The sequence below is a fragment of the Stegodyphus dumicola genome, chromosome X2, assembly GCF_044657685.1.
Source record: "Stegodyphus dumicola isolate Sdum_Otavi_A_Nest chromosome X2, ASM4465768v1".
Classification (NCBI taxonomy): Eukaryota; Metazoa; Arthropoda; class Arachnida; order Araneae; family Eresidae; genus Stegodyphus; species Stegodyphus dumicola.
In genome coordinates, this window is record NC_140781.1 from 36888371 (window position 1) to 36905003 (window position 16633).

Consider the following 16633-nt stretch of genomic DNA (forward strand, 5'->3'; position numbering starts at 1 on the left):
TAAACTCCAGATTCATATCGTCTGGTAAAAGCTTTAAAATAACAGGTCCTAAAAGGGTTCCGTAAGCTTCCGACACAATACCCAATGAATTTAAGCTTCTTATATTGATTTCACAGAAATCGTATAGTGTTCTTAGTGCTTTTACATTGGACGAACTTCTAACCGGTTCAAGATTCAAGAGTTTATTCATGTGCGAAGATATTACCAAATCTGTTCGTCCAAATCTTTCTTTAATTAAACTTATAGAAGCGTCGTAATTTTCATTAGATAGTGCAAAAAACCCCGGATACTGCACTTAAAGCAGGTCCTGCAAGTAAGGATTTAAGGTAGGTAAACTTCTCGACCTTTGTTAACTCATTATTATTACCAATAGCATTTACAAAGGAATTATAAAATTTCAAAAATAAAACTAGGATCACCATAATATTTAGGAATTGAAATTTTAAGTAATCGAATGTAAGTTTTGTTTTTGACCTTTACAGCAGCAGTATGGTTGCCAGGCGATTCACTTTCAATGCTCACTATCTGAGAATTTAAATTAAGTTTCTTTTTAGCCCTAAAAATACATAAACTTATATTTTCATTATACTCCTAACACAGTATTACATTCTTTCTCAATTTCAGACTCATCCCATTTAAAACAATCCAATATTTTTTCATTAATTTCTTTCAACGCATACTGTTTAGAAGTAAGTAAAAACACATTTTCTTCTACCATATTCTTATCCCAAATGTCTTTTTTAATTTCAGGTTCTACAACATTTAATATTCTAGAAATAGCTTGTCTCAGGACTTTTCTAGCAGATTTCAATTTAATAATATCGTCTGCCATAATAACAACAAAAGTAATTTTTATTCTCTTACCTGGTGCAGGCTTCAAATGGTTAATTCCTAATTTAGTAACTAACTTTCCTGGTGAAACACATTCACAAGTGTTCTGAACGTTAATCCTGCCACGTTCAGTGCAAAGGAATAATTTTTCAGTAACACAAAAAACACCGCATTCTAAATTAAAAAAAAAAAATTGTTCTTGCCCCACGTTGGGTGCCAAAAATATAAAATATTATTTTAACTGCCAAGAATTGCAAGATAGCTTGTTTCAAAAAAACACCAATTCAAATCACACATAACATCAAGATACATGAACACTACGAATCAGGTTTCTAAACTGCCAAGTTTATTCACATCTAACACACATTTAACTGGCGGGGCCAGATCCAAGAACAAGAATTATACATCATGAAAGATTTACGCTCTCTTTGGCGATTAAACTATATTTCCACATAAAATTTCTTACATACTCGATACAGGCTGAATCAACTGCAAGTGACTTGCTGAAGGAGATGGAGACTGTATTGAAAGATAAAACTCCGTCAGAGCTTTTTGAGCAGTTTTATTCCAATGAAGTTTACGGTCTCATAGTAAAAGAGACTGTGCAATATGCATCAGATGTAAAAAGTAGAAACAATTTGTTTACCACTGCTAATGAAATACATGTTTTTGTAGAACTGGTTATCATTCAAACTTGGTAAACAGGGCTTTTGAGCCACAGGAACCATATGAGAAAGTCAGATAAATCACAAGTGTCCGTTCAAAGAATCTTAAGTCTCTGCAGAAGAAAAAAAGAGGCATGTCTAATTTTGCATTTGATAAGAACTCCGAGATTTTCCTGGTGCGATGGAATGACAGTAGTACTGTCAGTTCATATTCACATTTATTATGATCATAATGCTTATGTTATGAGCTTATGTATGAATATTTATACAGTCAAAAGTCTTTAATCCGGACGTCCATAATCCGGAATGATCTATAATCCGGACCTCAAAGCTACAAACTTTCTGCGCATGCGTAAAAGCATAATGCGTTTACGCATGCGCATAATACCTTTACACATGCGCATAATACGTTTACGCATGCGCGTTTAATGTATAACTGATGGTATAAGCTAAGCTAAAATTATCTAATTATCTATTTCAGTTAATGTTGCAGATTGCGTTGTTTCTTAATCTTCGAATTGGACCCGGCTTATTATTTTTTGCAGACTGTTAGAGCAATTTTATAAAAGTAAGCTTGAACTTTCGATTATGTCAAATAAAATTTCCGATTCTGGAGCTGCCAAAGGATCTACAAAGCGAAAGCATGTGTCGATGGCCATTAAACAAAAAGTGGAATTGCTGCAAAAAATGGATAAAGGCATGAAGAAAGTAACAGAGAGGTGATTTGTTTCTCTAATCATTCCAAAATCTGTTTGATGAAATGAACTGGAAGTTGATCTGTCAGCACTATCCTCATCTTCAGGGCAGATGTTTTTATTTTATTCGGCTTATAATTCCTTACTAAATGTAGTGTTTCATCTCGACGTACTCCGATTTGATTTAAAACAATTTCCTCGTCATTATAAATATCACGAATAGGCATAAAATAGTTTTCTGGTTGCAATTTTCTAATTTCGACTATGTGTAATGTATGCTTTATGCATGCGCGCGTTGAAAGAAATGTTTAATAAAGTAAACAAATAAATATTAAGCTTTTTTTTTTTTTTTGTTAATTTTGATACCCTTTAGATCACAATTGCTCTTTATTTCATAAATTACGATTTCATATTTTTAATTGTATAATTTCTGCATGCCATCTTACCAGATTTAAACTGATGATCTACAATCCGGAAAAATCAATAATCCGGAATCGCTGAAGGTCTGACGCGTCCGGATTAAAGACTTTTGACTGTAATAATATAGTTGCAGTAACTGCTGAAGTATAGATAAACTTCCAAAAATGGGTGTGTTTTAACCAGGGCTGTGGAGTCGGGTAGATTTTTGGGTAAAAGGAGTCTGAGTTGGAGTCATTAAAAAACACATTGACTCCGACTCCAGTTTTTGTTGAACAGTTTGAATTTGAAATGAAATTAAAGTCAATTGAAAAAAAATAATGACAAACTGAGTTAATATTTTTATTTATGAACTATATATATTAATAAATATTTATTTTCTATTTTATTCACATATTAGTAAATAAATATAAGGGAGCAGGATGGATGTGATATTTGCCATTATTGATTAAACATTCATTTAGTTACTAATCTCAGTGGTGAATTGAGGTAAGCAGCAAGAACTCCCAAAATTGATGCCGTTCTTAGGAAGTGAGCAGGAAAAGGAGCAACGCAATGGAGAAGTACATATTTGATGATATAAAGTGCTTGTTAGGACTAAGAACTTTTTCAGAAGATGTAAATAACCCTAATATTTCACTAACAGAAAGGCTGTGGAATGATCTTGCGAAACTGGAAATCCTTCTTTCAACACCATATATAGCCACAAAAAAGCTACAATCTGAAGAATTAACAGGAGACGAGAATGTTAGAAGATGTAGGTAGCCTTAATGTTTCACTAACAGAAAGACTGTCGAATGATCTTGCAGAATTGGAAACTCTTCTTTCTATACCGTATATAGCCACCAAAAAGCTACAATCTGAAGAATTAACAAGAGGCAAGACTGGAAGAATGGGATGTTTGTTCTTTCTGAAATGGAGGGCTTATTGCAGAAGGAATAATTTCTTCAATGAAGAAAAGAGAAACTAGTTCGCTAGACAGTAAGATCGTGCTGGGTTCAATATATATAGATCCAAACCAATGAATTTTGTTGGATGACAAATAAATTAAAATGGCAAAGAAAGTCGTCTATCAACTTTCATTAAGAATGAAATTATTCTCAGAACAACTGGAGTATTCAAATAAGGACAGTCAAACTGCAGATGTTGCAACTGAGTCTCTATCATCTTCTTCACTGATGAATTAGATTTTGAGAAATGTTTGGATAATATTGAAAAGGCTAAGGCAAAGCGAATGAAAATAAAAAAACCAAGAGCCTTTAGATATAAAAATGAAAATATGCAAACTAGATTTATGCACGGCCTTTAAAGAAATAGATAAATATGATTGCTCTTGCAAGACACCTCTTATTATAGAACTTGCAAAAAATCTATCCTGAAAAGTTAAAGGAAGTAGTCGTAACAGTAACAGCTCTTCTTCCTACTCAAGTCAGTGTGGAAAGACTCTTCTCAATTCTGAAGTTTATCAAATCGGATCAATGGTCTTTTAACCAAGAAGATCTTGCCGAAATTTTACTGTTTCTTAGAAATTACTAATGCCAGTTTTTCCATTTCATAATAAATGCAAATTAATATAAAAAAATTGCTATGCATCAATTTTTATCTGTAGCATCTACTACTTCTTTTATATTAAAAAAAATAAGCTTTACCCATGTTTATATGTTTACATATATGTGAAGGAGTCGGAGTCATTAAAATTCCAGGAATCGGAGTTGGTCATTTTCCGTACCGACTCCACAGCCCTGGTTTTAACACAGATCAGCTTTCTAAGGAATAATATTCAGAATGGTTTAAATAAAGGGAAAGTAATCGAATAGTCAAAATAATTTCATTTTTTTTTTTTTTTTTTTTTCGAATACATTGTACAGTACGGAGGTTGGGAGGTTCTCCCCTTTCTCCGCAAAATCTCGAATATTGAAACCGTTACAGTTCGCTGCAAAACAAGCAACAGACCTTTTTTTTTTTTTTTTTTTTTTTTTTGGGTCACTTTCCAATCTGGATTGAATGGGACTAAAAGTTCTGCGGTTTACCAACCCAAGCGCAGAATGATTCTATTCCGGAAATTTAACGCAGTCTGTTCAAAATTAGAATGAAAAATACCCCAGATTGGTAAGTCTCTTTCTTTTCCTTTATTTAGTTCTTTATTCTTCGAATACCGGCAGCTGTTGATTCTGATTGCGTAATATCATGTACGGAAGAATTTCGCCGCGTGTATTGCGCAATAACATTTGCGATATTTTGCAGAGATAATTAATCAATTTTGAAGTTCAGTCTGAGATTTGTTTATGAACACTTAAAATAGTTTTACTGTGCTTGCTAAGCAGAATATTTTTCTGTTCGGTTGGTCTATTTTTATATGAGGCACGTATCGAAATGTCAAAAGCATTTATTTAGCCGGAAAATCTAAAGAACGGCTACAGTCTATCCCCGCCCCGCTCCTCTTTTTCCAGTTAAGCTCGACTATCCGAATATTCGGCAGTTTCTGAGTATGCAGTATGCAGGTTTGTCATGAAGCAATTTCCCGTCTTCTGATTTCAGAAATGTTCCTCTTTTTTACTTAAATTACTTTGCTTACAATATCTGTTAAGGGAAAAGTGTTATACAATGAAAGTTTAGAGAATGTTCAGAATTTTGATTTAAGGTAAATTATTTAAATATTAATGAGTGGGAAAATAAATTGTATTTATTATATGCCAAGCAAATATGATAAATATGCCTTATTATTATTTATTTTCTCTATTTTGAACTAAAATTTCATCATTAAATCTTGTAATATATTTTAGTTCTTCATAGTTTTTTTTTACCCTCTCATTGTAAATTAGTTCTATAAATTGAACTGTTATTTAATTTTTTTTTAAAGTAATTGTTTTCCATGGTTGAGGTAATGCTCATTCTCTTTTAATAAATACTGCATATCTCATATTTTAAATTACAAGTCTAATTTTTCTTTTAAGGTTATGCAGTTGTGTATAATGTAATTAGACAGGTTATTATTTTTTTCTTAAAATGTGCTTGAAAAGTGCTTATAGGTACTTATTTTTTTAACTAAAATGTGGCTACAAACCCTGGAGTGAAAAGTGTCAGAATATTATAACATGTAAAGAACAATATTGCATTGCATAAATAAATTAAAGATTATAACCTAGTAAATAGTCCAGTGTAAATAAATGGTTTGTGTAAACTAAACTAATAAATGGACAATAAATAAAGCACCATTGTTTATTTTAATGTATTCTAAATAGATTTACAGATATCTGGTTATATAAAAATTCGCAGTAAAAACAGTATGACATACCTTGTATGTAATATAATTTGGAAGTTGGCCAGCTCCCAATTATACTGCTTTTACCAAATAGTATTTTTACATGCCTCTGAAAAATAATTAATTAGTTTAACCAGCAGGTGAAACTATAAAAACCAGTTAAAACTAGGGAAAATAATAATACCATATCCATTTGTGATACTAAGCTGTAAAAAAATTTAAAACCAGATGTCACATGAAAGGACAGGACTTGCACCAAATCAATATTTTATGAGACATATTATTACACCAATCAAAAATTTATTATAGGCATTTAAAAAATGATAGCCATCACAAGCAACATCAGAATTTTTACCAGTTGCCAATTTCAAGTATAAGTTTGTGTTATAAAAATATATCCCCCTTAACTGGCTAACACTGCAATTTAACTATCTACTCTTTTACAACCAATTACTTAAGAGCTAGATTTACCATTTGACATTAATTTAATTTTTACTAGTTTGGAGGTGAAGATTTTTTCCCAGTAGTAACATTGAGACTTAAGAAATAATTCAAGTGACCAAATCTAAAAATAAAGGAAGGAGGTTAATTTCAGTTAAAAGTGGTTTGTCCTTCTTTCCAGAGCTTTTGTAATGGCTGCTTCCATCTTCTCTCCCTGCCTTTCTTCACTGTTCACCTTGTCTCTTCTCAGCTTTGACTCTAGGTGACATTGTTTTTCTTCCACTTAGCAAGAGTTCTCCAATGAGGAAACCACCACCTTCCAAACAAGCAAACCCAAAAGGGTTGCGAACCTCCAGCAGACAACAATGGTGTTTCTTGGAATGCATCAACAAGGGGTCTGCCAGCATTGGAAGAAGTTGCTTCTTCCTCCTCCTCCACACTTCAAGGTCTCCAGACAAGGTCAACAACCCAACCAGCTCCACCCGTGATGTAGGCCTTCAATTTTCCATGCTTTTCGAAAACAACACATTGCACTCTTCAGCCTTGTCACCAGCCCCGTCTTATGAGGGACTGCAGCTGGAATCCCTAATTTTTGCCCCTAACCATCTATATGTTGCAGGGTAAAAGCATATAAATTGCTAGCCTTTCAGCCAGGTCCAGTTTCTGCTAGATAAGATGTTTTCCTATACTTTTTGCAAAACACACCCTGAAGAGAAGACCTCCTTTCCAAAAGGGTTATACAAGCATTCCAGATAAATTCTGGAATTGAGACACAGCTTACAGCTTTAGATACAAAAAATAGTTTTAAACATTTCTTAAGTACCAAATTCTTAACCATTACATAACATGTTTACCAAATTATAAGCTGTTAAAAATACAGGCTGAGTCAGAAACTAAAAATTCATTAATTTTACTGGAAGGAGAGAGAAAATTGAAAGAAATTAAAATTAGCAAAAAAATTAAATTTAAGCACCATTAAGTGTAACATAAAATCAAAATTTAAGATTAGTAAACATTAAGGGTAATAACCCCTTTTGCCAAACCAAGCAAACAACAATTAATTAAAAAGAAAAAACAAACAAAACTTTAATTAAGAATTTAGTTTTCAGACGGAAATTAAACATAGTAAGTTTCTGCTTAAAAGTTAATAAAGATTAATCATTACCAATTAAAGTAAAATGGTTGCAATACAAATCAAAACTTCAGATCTTAAAATCGCAAAAAAATCAATAAATTAAAAAGTAAGTGAATTACTGTAAAATTAAATATTACTTAAATTAGCCAACAAACTGTAAAAAAAAAAAAAATGTTAAATGACTTAATCCCTGTAACCCTAGTTTTCTGGCGATGCTTCACACTGTGGGGCCTTTTATGTTACATTATACAAGAAATACTACAATATAAATGTAATTTTATTAAATTATAAACTACATAACAAAATTTATAACATTGCCCCATGCCATGGACTGCACATCCTGGGCAGTACAATCTATAATAACTAAACATCAAATGCAGCACTAAAATAATAAATAACGTACAACAAATCAAATACTAAATCGGTAATTAAATGCATGAATTTAAAAATTTATATACAAGTAGAACTGCGGTCTTAGTTTATAATTTACATTATATATATACCGTGGGACTACATACTGTGGTTATAGTAAGGGGCTAGGCTGTCATAATGAACAACTTTAGAATTCGATTTTGATGACTTGATGATCTGGACTACGAGGTCATTCAGCCTGTTTTAGGAGTGTCTAAGGACCATCCTAAGATGTCTTCTCTGTTGCCAAGTTCACTTGCTCTTGTGCAAAATTGTGCATCACTTCAAACCATAGCTGAAGATTCTGAATGTACTTCTCAGGTGATAAGTGGAGGAAAACTAAGCAAGAGATCACCTCAGACACAACTACACTGCATCGATCTTGGCCAGTGTGATTGTTACTTGAGGATTGATAGTTGAAGAAGAAAGGGACTTGATCTTTTCATATGATAGACATCCAGAATTTTCATTCTCATAGATCTTCAGCATTATTTAAGTATAAAACAGAACTTTTTAAAGTAAAAGGGTTATATAACTCTTGCATGTTTAAAAACTTTTTAATTTATGTAGCTTTATAATTTAGATCCATAGTTTCAATTTTTCTCACTCCTTTATTATGTCATTTCTCAGTAAATGTTTTATATGTGTAAATTATTTAATTTTTTATAAATGTATATGGTCTTTACCTAACTTTTTCATCTATTGCTGTGCATGGTTTATTCTTAAATTATCATTGATTTCAATTGTGTTTCAGAAAGTAATGATCATATATACACAAGCAGAGGATGTTTGCCTAGTAGTACTTTATGGCCTTCTTGTCAAAAATTGCCTACTTTTGCTCATTCTGATGGTGAGGAAACAGCTTTTTGTTCAGTTGCACAGGAAAGCTTAAACCATAGTAATAGTGATAATGGGTATGTTTTTCCTGTGTGTCACTTTTGAATTTTTTAAGTTTTGTAACTTATCAAGTGCCAGTTATGGTTTAAATATTGAATGTTATGCATTTAAATTTGAAAGTGCTTGCCAGTATAAAGGTCTTTGAAACTGATGTGATAAACTTTATTCCAAGAGAAATTATTGCTTTCCTTAATTATATAACTTGCATGGCTAAACTGCAGCTTGCAAACCATATGTGAGTCTTAGGTCATTTACCTGCAGCTCATGAAACATGTGAGGCTCTTTGACCCTTAAATGCGACTTACCTGCAACAAACAGTAGTTTTATTTTTTAAATGTAGTTACATTTTGAAACACATATATTGCAATAATATTCTTTATTAATTAGTAATTTTAATTTCTTAAATTATGTCATGTGCATAATTATTGATTTCAAAATTTTTCATCATGCACTAATACAGCAGAGTAGCAAATAACGTGGCAAATAATTATTTTTCTTTAGTTTACTGTAATAGCCATGCTAACAGGCATGGCTAAACTCTAATTTGCAAGCTGTTAACAGCATACAAGAAAAAAGGTCACCGACTTTTCTAGCTTCTAATGCGCTTAAATATCAGTAGCACTTCAGAATGCAGTAGTCCTTAATTAAAGACTCACATAATAGTTTTAAAATAGTCACTTGCACAAAAACTATACCTGCAGTTATTATTCACAGAATAAATCAAGCTTAAAATAAAAACAAACTTTATTATCACTACAAAAAAAAAAGTATTTCTGCAACATCATTCCAGACCTTGAATGAGTATCTCTATTGCCATGAACAAATTACTAATCTATAGTTACAAAATTTAATGCTGATGAACCAGGAAATATAAAATGCAAGAAAAATAAGCATTAAAATAATAATGTATTCTTAACATCCTCCAATGTTTTGATTATAAATTATAATCAAAGCATAGAATTACCACTTTGAGCCCTTTTAAGTTATCATAAGTATTAAAAAATATATGTATATTCAATTCACAAGTAAACCATTGAAATACTTTTAAGTTTAAGGAAAAATAATAACAAATAAAAACATATTTCACTAAAATGCATATTTAAATTACAAGTCCAGTTTTTATGGAATCTTAATATTTCTACCAGTCCTACTAAATTTCAGTCTGTCCTCAGGTGTATCATCATCCTGTTTGACAGTCTGATCTGAGAATGTGGTCAAACTATTGGATTCCACAGTACTATCGGTAACTTGGCCACACTATTGGTTCACACTTTAGGAGAGTCAATAGGAAATGTACCTCAAGAGGATATATTCTCTGAATAGGCCAAAGAAGTTCTTGGTGCAAAATCTGCATCTTTATGAGCTGTACAATGCTCTTTTTACCTATGTAGCGCCCTCTGTGTTTCCTCTTCATCTTACCTTTAATTTCTGTATGTTTTAATTTTCTTAAGATGGCAACAACTGGTAGATTTTTTTATTTGATTTAATGAAAAATAAATGATGATGTGTTGTTCTTAAGTCATCCTGTCATCTACTTTCATTCATTTAAAGGTAAAGTTTATTAGGGTTGAGATATTAACATAAAATATCCACTTCATTAGTGACTACTAGATGCATTATTCAAGAACCAAACGTGGAAAATGAAGGCAGAAACAAAAGCAACACTTTGACATTGATCGCTAGAGTTAGCATTTAAGTCCCAACGTTTTGGAAACCGGACCCAAACATATGGTTTCTCTGGTTGGAAGCTCGATTTCGAAATGCTGAAATTATGACAGATCAAACGAAATGATTATGTCATGAGTTCCATTGACACTGAAATATTATCACAAGTGTCAGACATTCTGATCAGGGATGATTCTCAAGGGATGATAAGTACACATAGACTCCAACTGCTACAGTTTCTACAGAAATTCATGATAAACTACGAGCTACAAAAAGTATGGGGAAAACTACGGATTTTACAGAAACAGAGTAGGAGAACCAGTATGCAAAACGGAACCAACTAATTCATCCGTACTTGTGTCATCATATATCACGTGTTCAGTGCATTGCTGGTTTTGAAGAATAGCCAATCGTAGATCAGTAACTCCAACCGTTAATGACTTTTCAATAGTTCCCCTGCAACATCTGGTCTCCCAGGTTCGTTGCTGCTGTGTGTTTAGCTTGCCTTCGGCTCAATTGTTTGGATTACGGCGAGAGCTTAGCGTGTGTCTTGTGAACTGGTATTCAGGTGGAAGTTTTTTTTAATAATGCTACCTCGAACGAAAAAGCTAAAATTATCAAAGCAGAAATTTAAAGATTCATATTCTTCAGAATTTCCGTGCATTAAAGCATCTGTAATTTCTATGAATCATGCACACTGCAGTGTATGCAACAAAGACATCTCAGTTGCACATGGCGGAAAAAATGACTATAAACAGCATGTTTTTTTCTCAAAAACATATAGAACTTGGCACTGTAAAGTCTAAAGAAATAAAAAATTTCTTAATAAAAGATCACGAAACAGGTACAGCGAGATAGTAGTAAAACTGTTGCACACTGGTAGTTCGTCTTGGAGTTCGACTGTTGTTAGATTTTTAATTGAACACAATCTACGCTTTCTGTTTTGGATCATTTCAAAGCAATGTTTCCGGATTCTGCCATAGCAAAAAAATTTAGCTGCAGTCGTACCAAAACTGCCGCTATTGTGAAAACGCTTGCAGAAAGTACTGTTGCCGGTATGATAAAATCAGTGTGCAATACATCGTTTTCTCTAAGTACTGATGGAAGTAATGATAACAAACTGTATCCATTGATTATAACGTATTACAGTAAAGAAAAGGGAGTGTTAATTACGTCATTGATTTCTTTTTTAGAGTGCATGAATAATACCGGAGAAGGTATTTTTAATTGTATAAATGAAAACATTAAAAGCAAAGATTTAGAATGGAAAAATTGCTCATCATTTTCTTCAGATAATGCTAGTAATATGATTAGAAAGTTTAAAGGTGTAGCATCGTTTATCAAAACGCATCAACCAAGTATAATCATCCGAGGTTGTCCATACCACCTCTTGCATATAGCTGCAAAAAAGGCTACTGAAAAATTAATTGGCTCAGAAATCGAAATGTTGTTAATAGATATATATATATTTATTTGGAAAAAAGTTTGAAACGGAAGCATGGCTTCAAAGTTGCTCAACAAATTTTGAACACAAGTCTCATAAAATTTTGAAATATTGCAGTATGAGATGGTTGTCTCTTTTAGAATCTATAACCAGGATTTTGGAACAGTGGGATGCTGTGATTTTTTTTTTTTTTTAGATCAACCAGATAACAGTGAGAATGAAGGAAAGAGATTGCAGAATATTAAAAAAATGTTACAATCACCTACCACCAAATTGTACTTGTTATTTTTGAAAAATACTTTGCCTTTGTTTATAACAGTAAATATTAATTTGCAACAACAAGCTTCTTATATACATAAATTGAGAAGAGAACTTGTTGAACTTTTAATGAATTTGTTAAATTCGTAAAACCATCAGTAATTTCTAAAGAAAATGAAGATTTTAATCTAACATCTCTTTCATTTTAAAAGTATAGTAAACAAAAAGAAAATGAAAATTTAGTGATTGGTGCAAAAACAAGACTATATTTAACAAATGCCAAGTTGAATGAAAGTGAAGTAAAATCATTTTTCAATTCTGTGTGAGCTTTTTTTTTTTTTGTAACTGCATGTTCATATATAATAGATAAATTTCCACTAAGTGATCCATTTCTAAAACATGCCGAAGTTGCTGACATCAACTTGAGGACTGAAATTTCATTTTCATCTGTTCTTTACTTGATGAATACTTTTCCATCCACTATTGCTGAAAAATATCTTAATAAAGTAGAAATTGAATTTTCCATGTATCAAGTAGATGATTTGAAAGAAATTGTAAATTAGCATATTGATTTAGTATGGGGAGAAATTGCCAAATTAAAAAATATGAATGGGTGTATTAAATACAAAGTATTGCCTGTGATGCTTGCTGTCTTAATAATACCTCATTGAAATGCAGCTTGTGAAAGAATTTTTTTTATTTTTAAAAAAATACAGACGGAAATTCGACCAAATTTAGGTCCTAAAACTCTCAAAGCAGTTTTAATTAAAAAAAATAAGTATGCAGGCAAATGAAGAACTATGTTATAAAAAAACATTCTCAAAATCAGAACTTAAGCTTGCTACATATAAATCTTTGCATTCGTAAATTATAAGTATTTTTTAATACTAATATGTATTATTCTTGGTTATTTAAATTTTATTTTCCTGCAGAAATTAAATCCAGAATAAAGATATATGATTTATGGATTCTGATATTTTCTGATTAGTAGTGATTTAAAATACTTGCTTTTTTCATATAATAGTAGCTTTAGTGATATACATGTTTGAGGAATTAAATGTGCATATAATTTACAAGGCATATTTTTTAATTATTCAGATTTATTTTTGAAGCTCTATTCAATCTGTGTGCCCACTTTGGGCACACCCACATAATTAAACCGATAAGGGTTATGATTATGTGTGTAAACCGATAAGGGTTATGATTAAACCGATAAGGGTTATGGTTATGTTAAACCGATATATGAACATGCAGTTACAAAAAAAAAAAAAGCTCACACAGAATTGAAAAATGATTTTACTTCACTTTCATTCAACTTGGCATTTGTTAAATATAGTCTTGTTTTTGCACCAATCACTAAATTTTCATTTTCTTTTTGTTTACTATACTTTTAAAATGAAAGAGATGTTAGATTAAAATCTTCATTTTCTTTCTTCACAAAATTTTACTTGTGTACTCCTCTAGGCCTAATTAGACTGCCTACCTTTTTTTTTTTTTTTTTTTTTTTTTTTTTTTTATCAAAACTCCAACTTAGGTAGCATGCAGGAACTGAGGTAGAATTGGGTCAAGAAAACTCCTACAGTTATGTGAGGTGAAGAACATAGCTTCAAATAAGGTAGGTGAAGCTTTTTTTAAAACTCTCTGACTTCAAAGATTACCCGTGGCAATCTTGAGCCTTTTATCCATGACTGGCGATAATTTAGTTAAATTGGCGACAATGGATGAGAAAATGTGAGAAATAAAATCCATGTCACATCAAAATGCCGCTGTAGCTTGCTCTAGAGATGACATTGTTTTAGTTAAACTGCAAGAACAGATTTCAGAGTTATTCCTACAAGTTAAGGAACTGAATAAAAGACATTATTCTAGACATCAGTAGTTCAGGTTCCACTATAGAAGTAATTCTATTAATAGGCATAGTAGCGGAAATGAAAGTTTTTGTTATTATCACTCAATGTTTGGGTTTCAAATGCAATAATCCTTGTATTAGCTTAACAAAACCTACATTCAACGCAAGAAATCTAAATCCCTGTCTCTCACAGACGACAGATGGATAAGGGATAGAGATGCATTGTCTTTTTATTCGTGACAAGGAGAGCATCGCCCAATTTTTAATCGATACTGGTGCCAAAAAATGGTGATTACACCATTACTGAATGAAAAAACAACTGTTGCAAAACTGTAACTCTTTGCTGCAAATGGAACCAAAATTAAGACTTATGGGTAAAAGTTGCTAAAATTGGATTTGGGACTGAGAAGAGCATTTGATTGACCTTTTCTGATAGCTGGTGTTAATTAAACAATAATAGGTATTGACTTTTTTTTCACTTTCACCTTTTGGTTGACAGCAAAAATCGTAAATAAATTGATGGCATCACTTCATTGTTCTCTATTGGTGATCCCTCCTATGGTGTCGTTTCGCCAATGGTGCATGCAGTACAGAATCAGTATTAAGTAATCCTAAAATAATTTCCAGATCTTTTGTGGCCAACACTCGTCAATAATAAAATCAAAAGTCACAACATTGAACATTTCATTAAAACTAAGGGGGCTCCTGTTACGACTAAGGTCAGAACACTCTCAGCTAAAAAATTAAAAGCAGCCTAGCTGCTTTTAATTTAAGCCTAAGCCGAATTTGAATTTATGTTGCAACAAGGTCTTTGCAAGGCCTTCAAACAGTTGTTGGGGTAGTCCTCTACATCTCACCCTTAAGAAATCAGGTGATTGGAGGCTATGTGGAGATTACAGGGCTCTTAATAATATCACTACTCCTGAATGATATCCTCTACTGCTCCGCACTGACTGTGGCTATATTCTACACAGAAAGATTTTGTTCATCCTTTGACTTAATTAGAGGTTATCCGCAAATTCCAGTGCTCGAAAGCAACATCCCAAAAATGGCCATTATAACTCCTCTTGGGTTGTGTGAATTCCCATTCATGACGTTTGATTTACACAACACAGCACAGACATTTTAGCTATTCATGAATATGGTGCTATCATGATTAGACTGTACATTCTGCTATTTAAATGACATACTAATCGCTTCTCCAAATGAAGAGTCACGCCATAAGCACTTACACAGTTTTTCAAAGGTTAAACGACTGTGGTTTATGCATCAGTGTTGCAAAATGTATTTTTGGCACTTTTAAACTTAATTATTTCGGGTATGAAATCACAACTGAAGGAATAAGACCTCTTCTGGCGAAAGTTGATGACATACAAAACATATCCGAACCTGCATCATCTACCAGCTTGCGCAGGTTCTTAGGGATGATCAATTTATATCACCGCTTCATCCCAAAGTGTGCCAAGCTTCAACAACCTGTAACCTCACTGCTCAGTGGAAAATGCAAAAATAGTAAAATGCCACTAACATAGACTGAAGATTCCCAGAATATATTCAAAACTTCAAATATGCGCTTTGTCACGCTGCTATGCTGGTTCATCCCTCAAATGACACTACTATATCTCTCAGACACAGCTATCGGGGCCGTCATTTGTCAAATTGATCAGGGAGAGATGCGTCCATTAAGTTTCTTCTTGCACTCCTTAACTGACACACCAAGAAAGTGCAGCTCATGTGATTGAGAGCTCTTGTCCATCTACACTGCAATAAAACATTTTAGGTACATATTAAAGGAAAGGTGTTTCAGCATTTATATGGACCACAAACCTATCACCTTCGCTTTTAAGCAAAATTTAGACAAAGCCTCTCCCAGACAAACAAAACAATTGAGTTATATTGCTCAGTTTTCAACAAATATTTGTTTTGTCAAAGGAGAAGAAAACATTGTTGCAGATGCTCTTTCCAAAATTAATACGATCTCCAATTGACTATGCAACTATTGCAGAATTTCAAGATGATGAAGAGGTAACTATTTTATAAAAACTACCCAAGGCTGAGAATGGTTCAGATCCCCATTCCAAGCACTGACAAATCCATTTATTGTGATGTCTCCACCAACAGTAACTGCCCATACATCTCCTCAAATTTTTGCCAACAGATATTTTCTTCTATTCATGCCTTATCTCACATAGGGATTAGAAGCACAAGAAAATTAATCACGAAAAGTTTCATATGGCCAAACGTCAATAAAAATTGTCAGGTATGGTGTAGTGAATGCATGAAATGCCAAGGATCTAAGATTCTAAGACATACAAAGTCAGCTCTTATGGATTTCAAGGTTCCACCTGAACATTTTCAACACATTGACATTGGTATTGTTGGACCTTTGCCTTCATATCAAGTTTCAGATACTTACTAATGATGATTGATCATTTTTCAAGATGGGTTGAACCCCTTCCTGTGGCGGATCAATCAGCAGAAATAGTTGCAAAGTGGATGATCTCAACCTGGATTTCTCATTTTGGAATGCAACAGTGTATTACGTCTGATCAAGAATGTCACTTTGGAAGTCAACATCTTTGAGCAATTTGTTGGTTTTTAAAAATCCAGAATAGCAGCATACCATCAACAATCAAATGGATTAATTGAGCGACAACACATGA

General features: G+C 32.6%; 1 protein-coding gene across 2 annotated transcripts in view; it reads left to right on the forward strand.

The window, feature by feature from the left end:
• Positions 1–16633, forward strand: part of LOC118196336 (neuralized-like protein 2) — a 191550-nt gene that overhangs the window by 149075 nt on the left and 25842 nt on the right. For both annotated transcript variants that reach the window (XM_085808890.1, XM_085808889.1), the window contains exon 4: positions 8612–8771. In XM_085808890.1, the coding sequence (XP_085665016.1) occupies positions 8612–8771 (160 nt within the window). The remainder of the gene's footprint in view (positions 1–8611; positions 8772–16633) is intronic.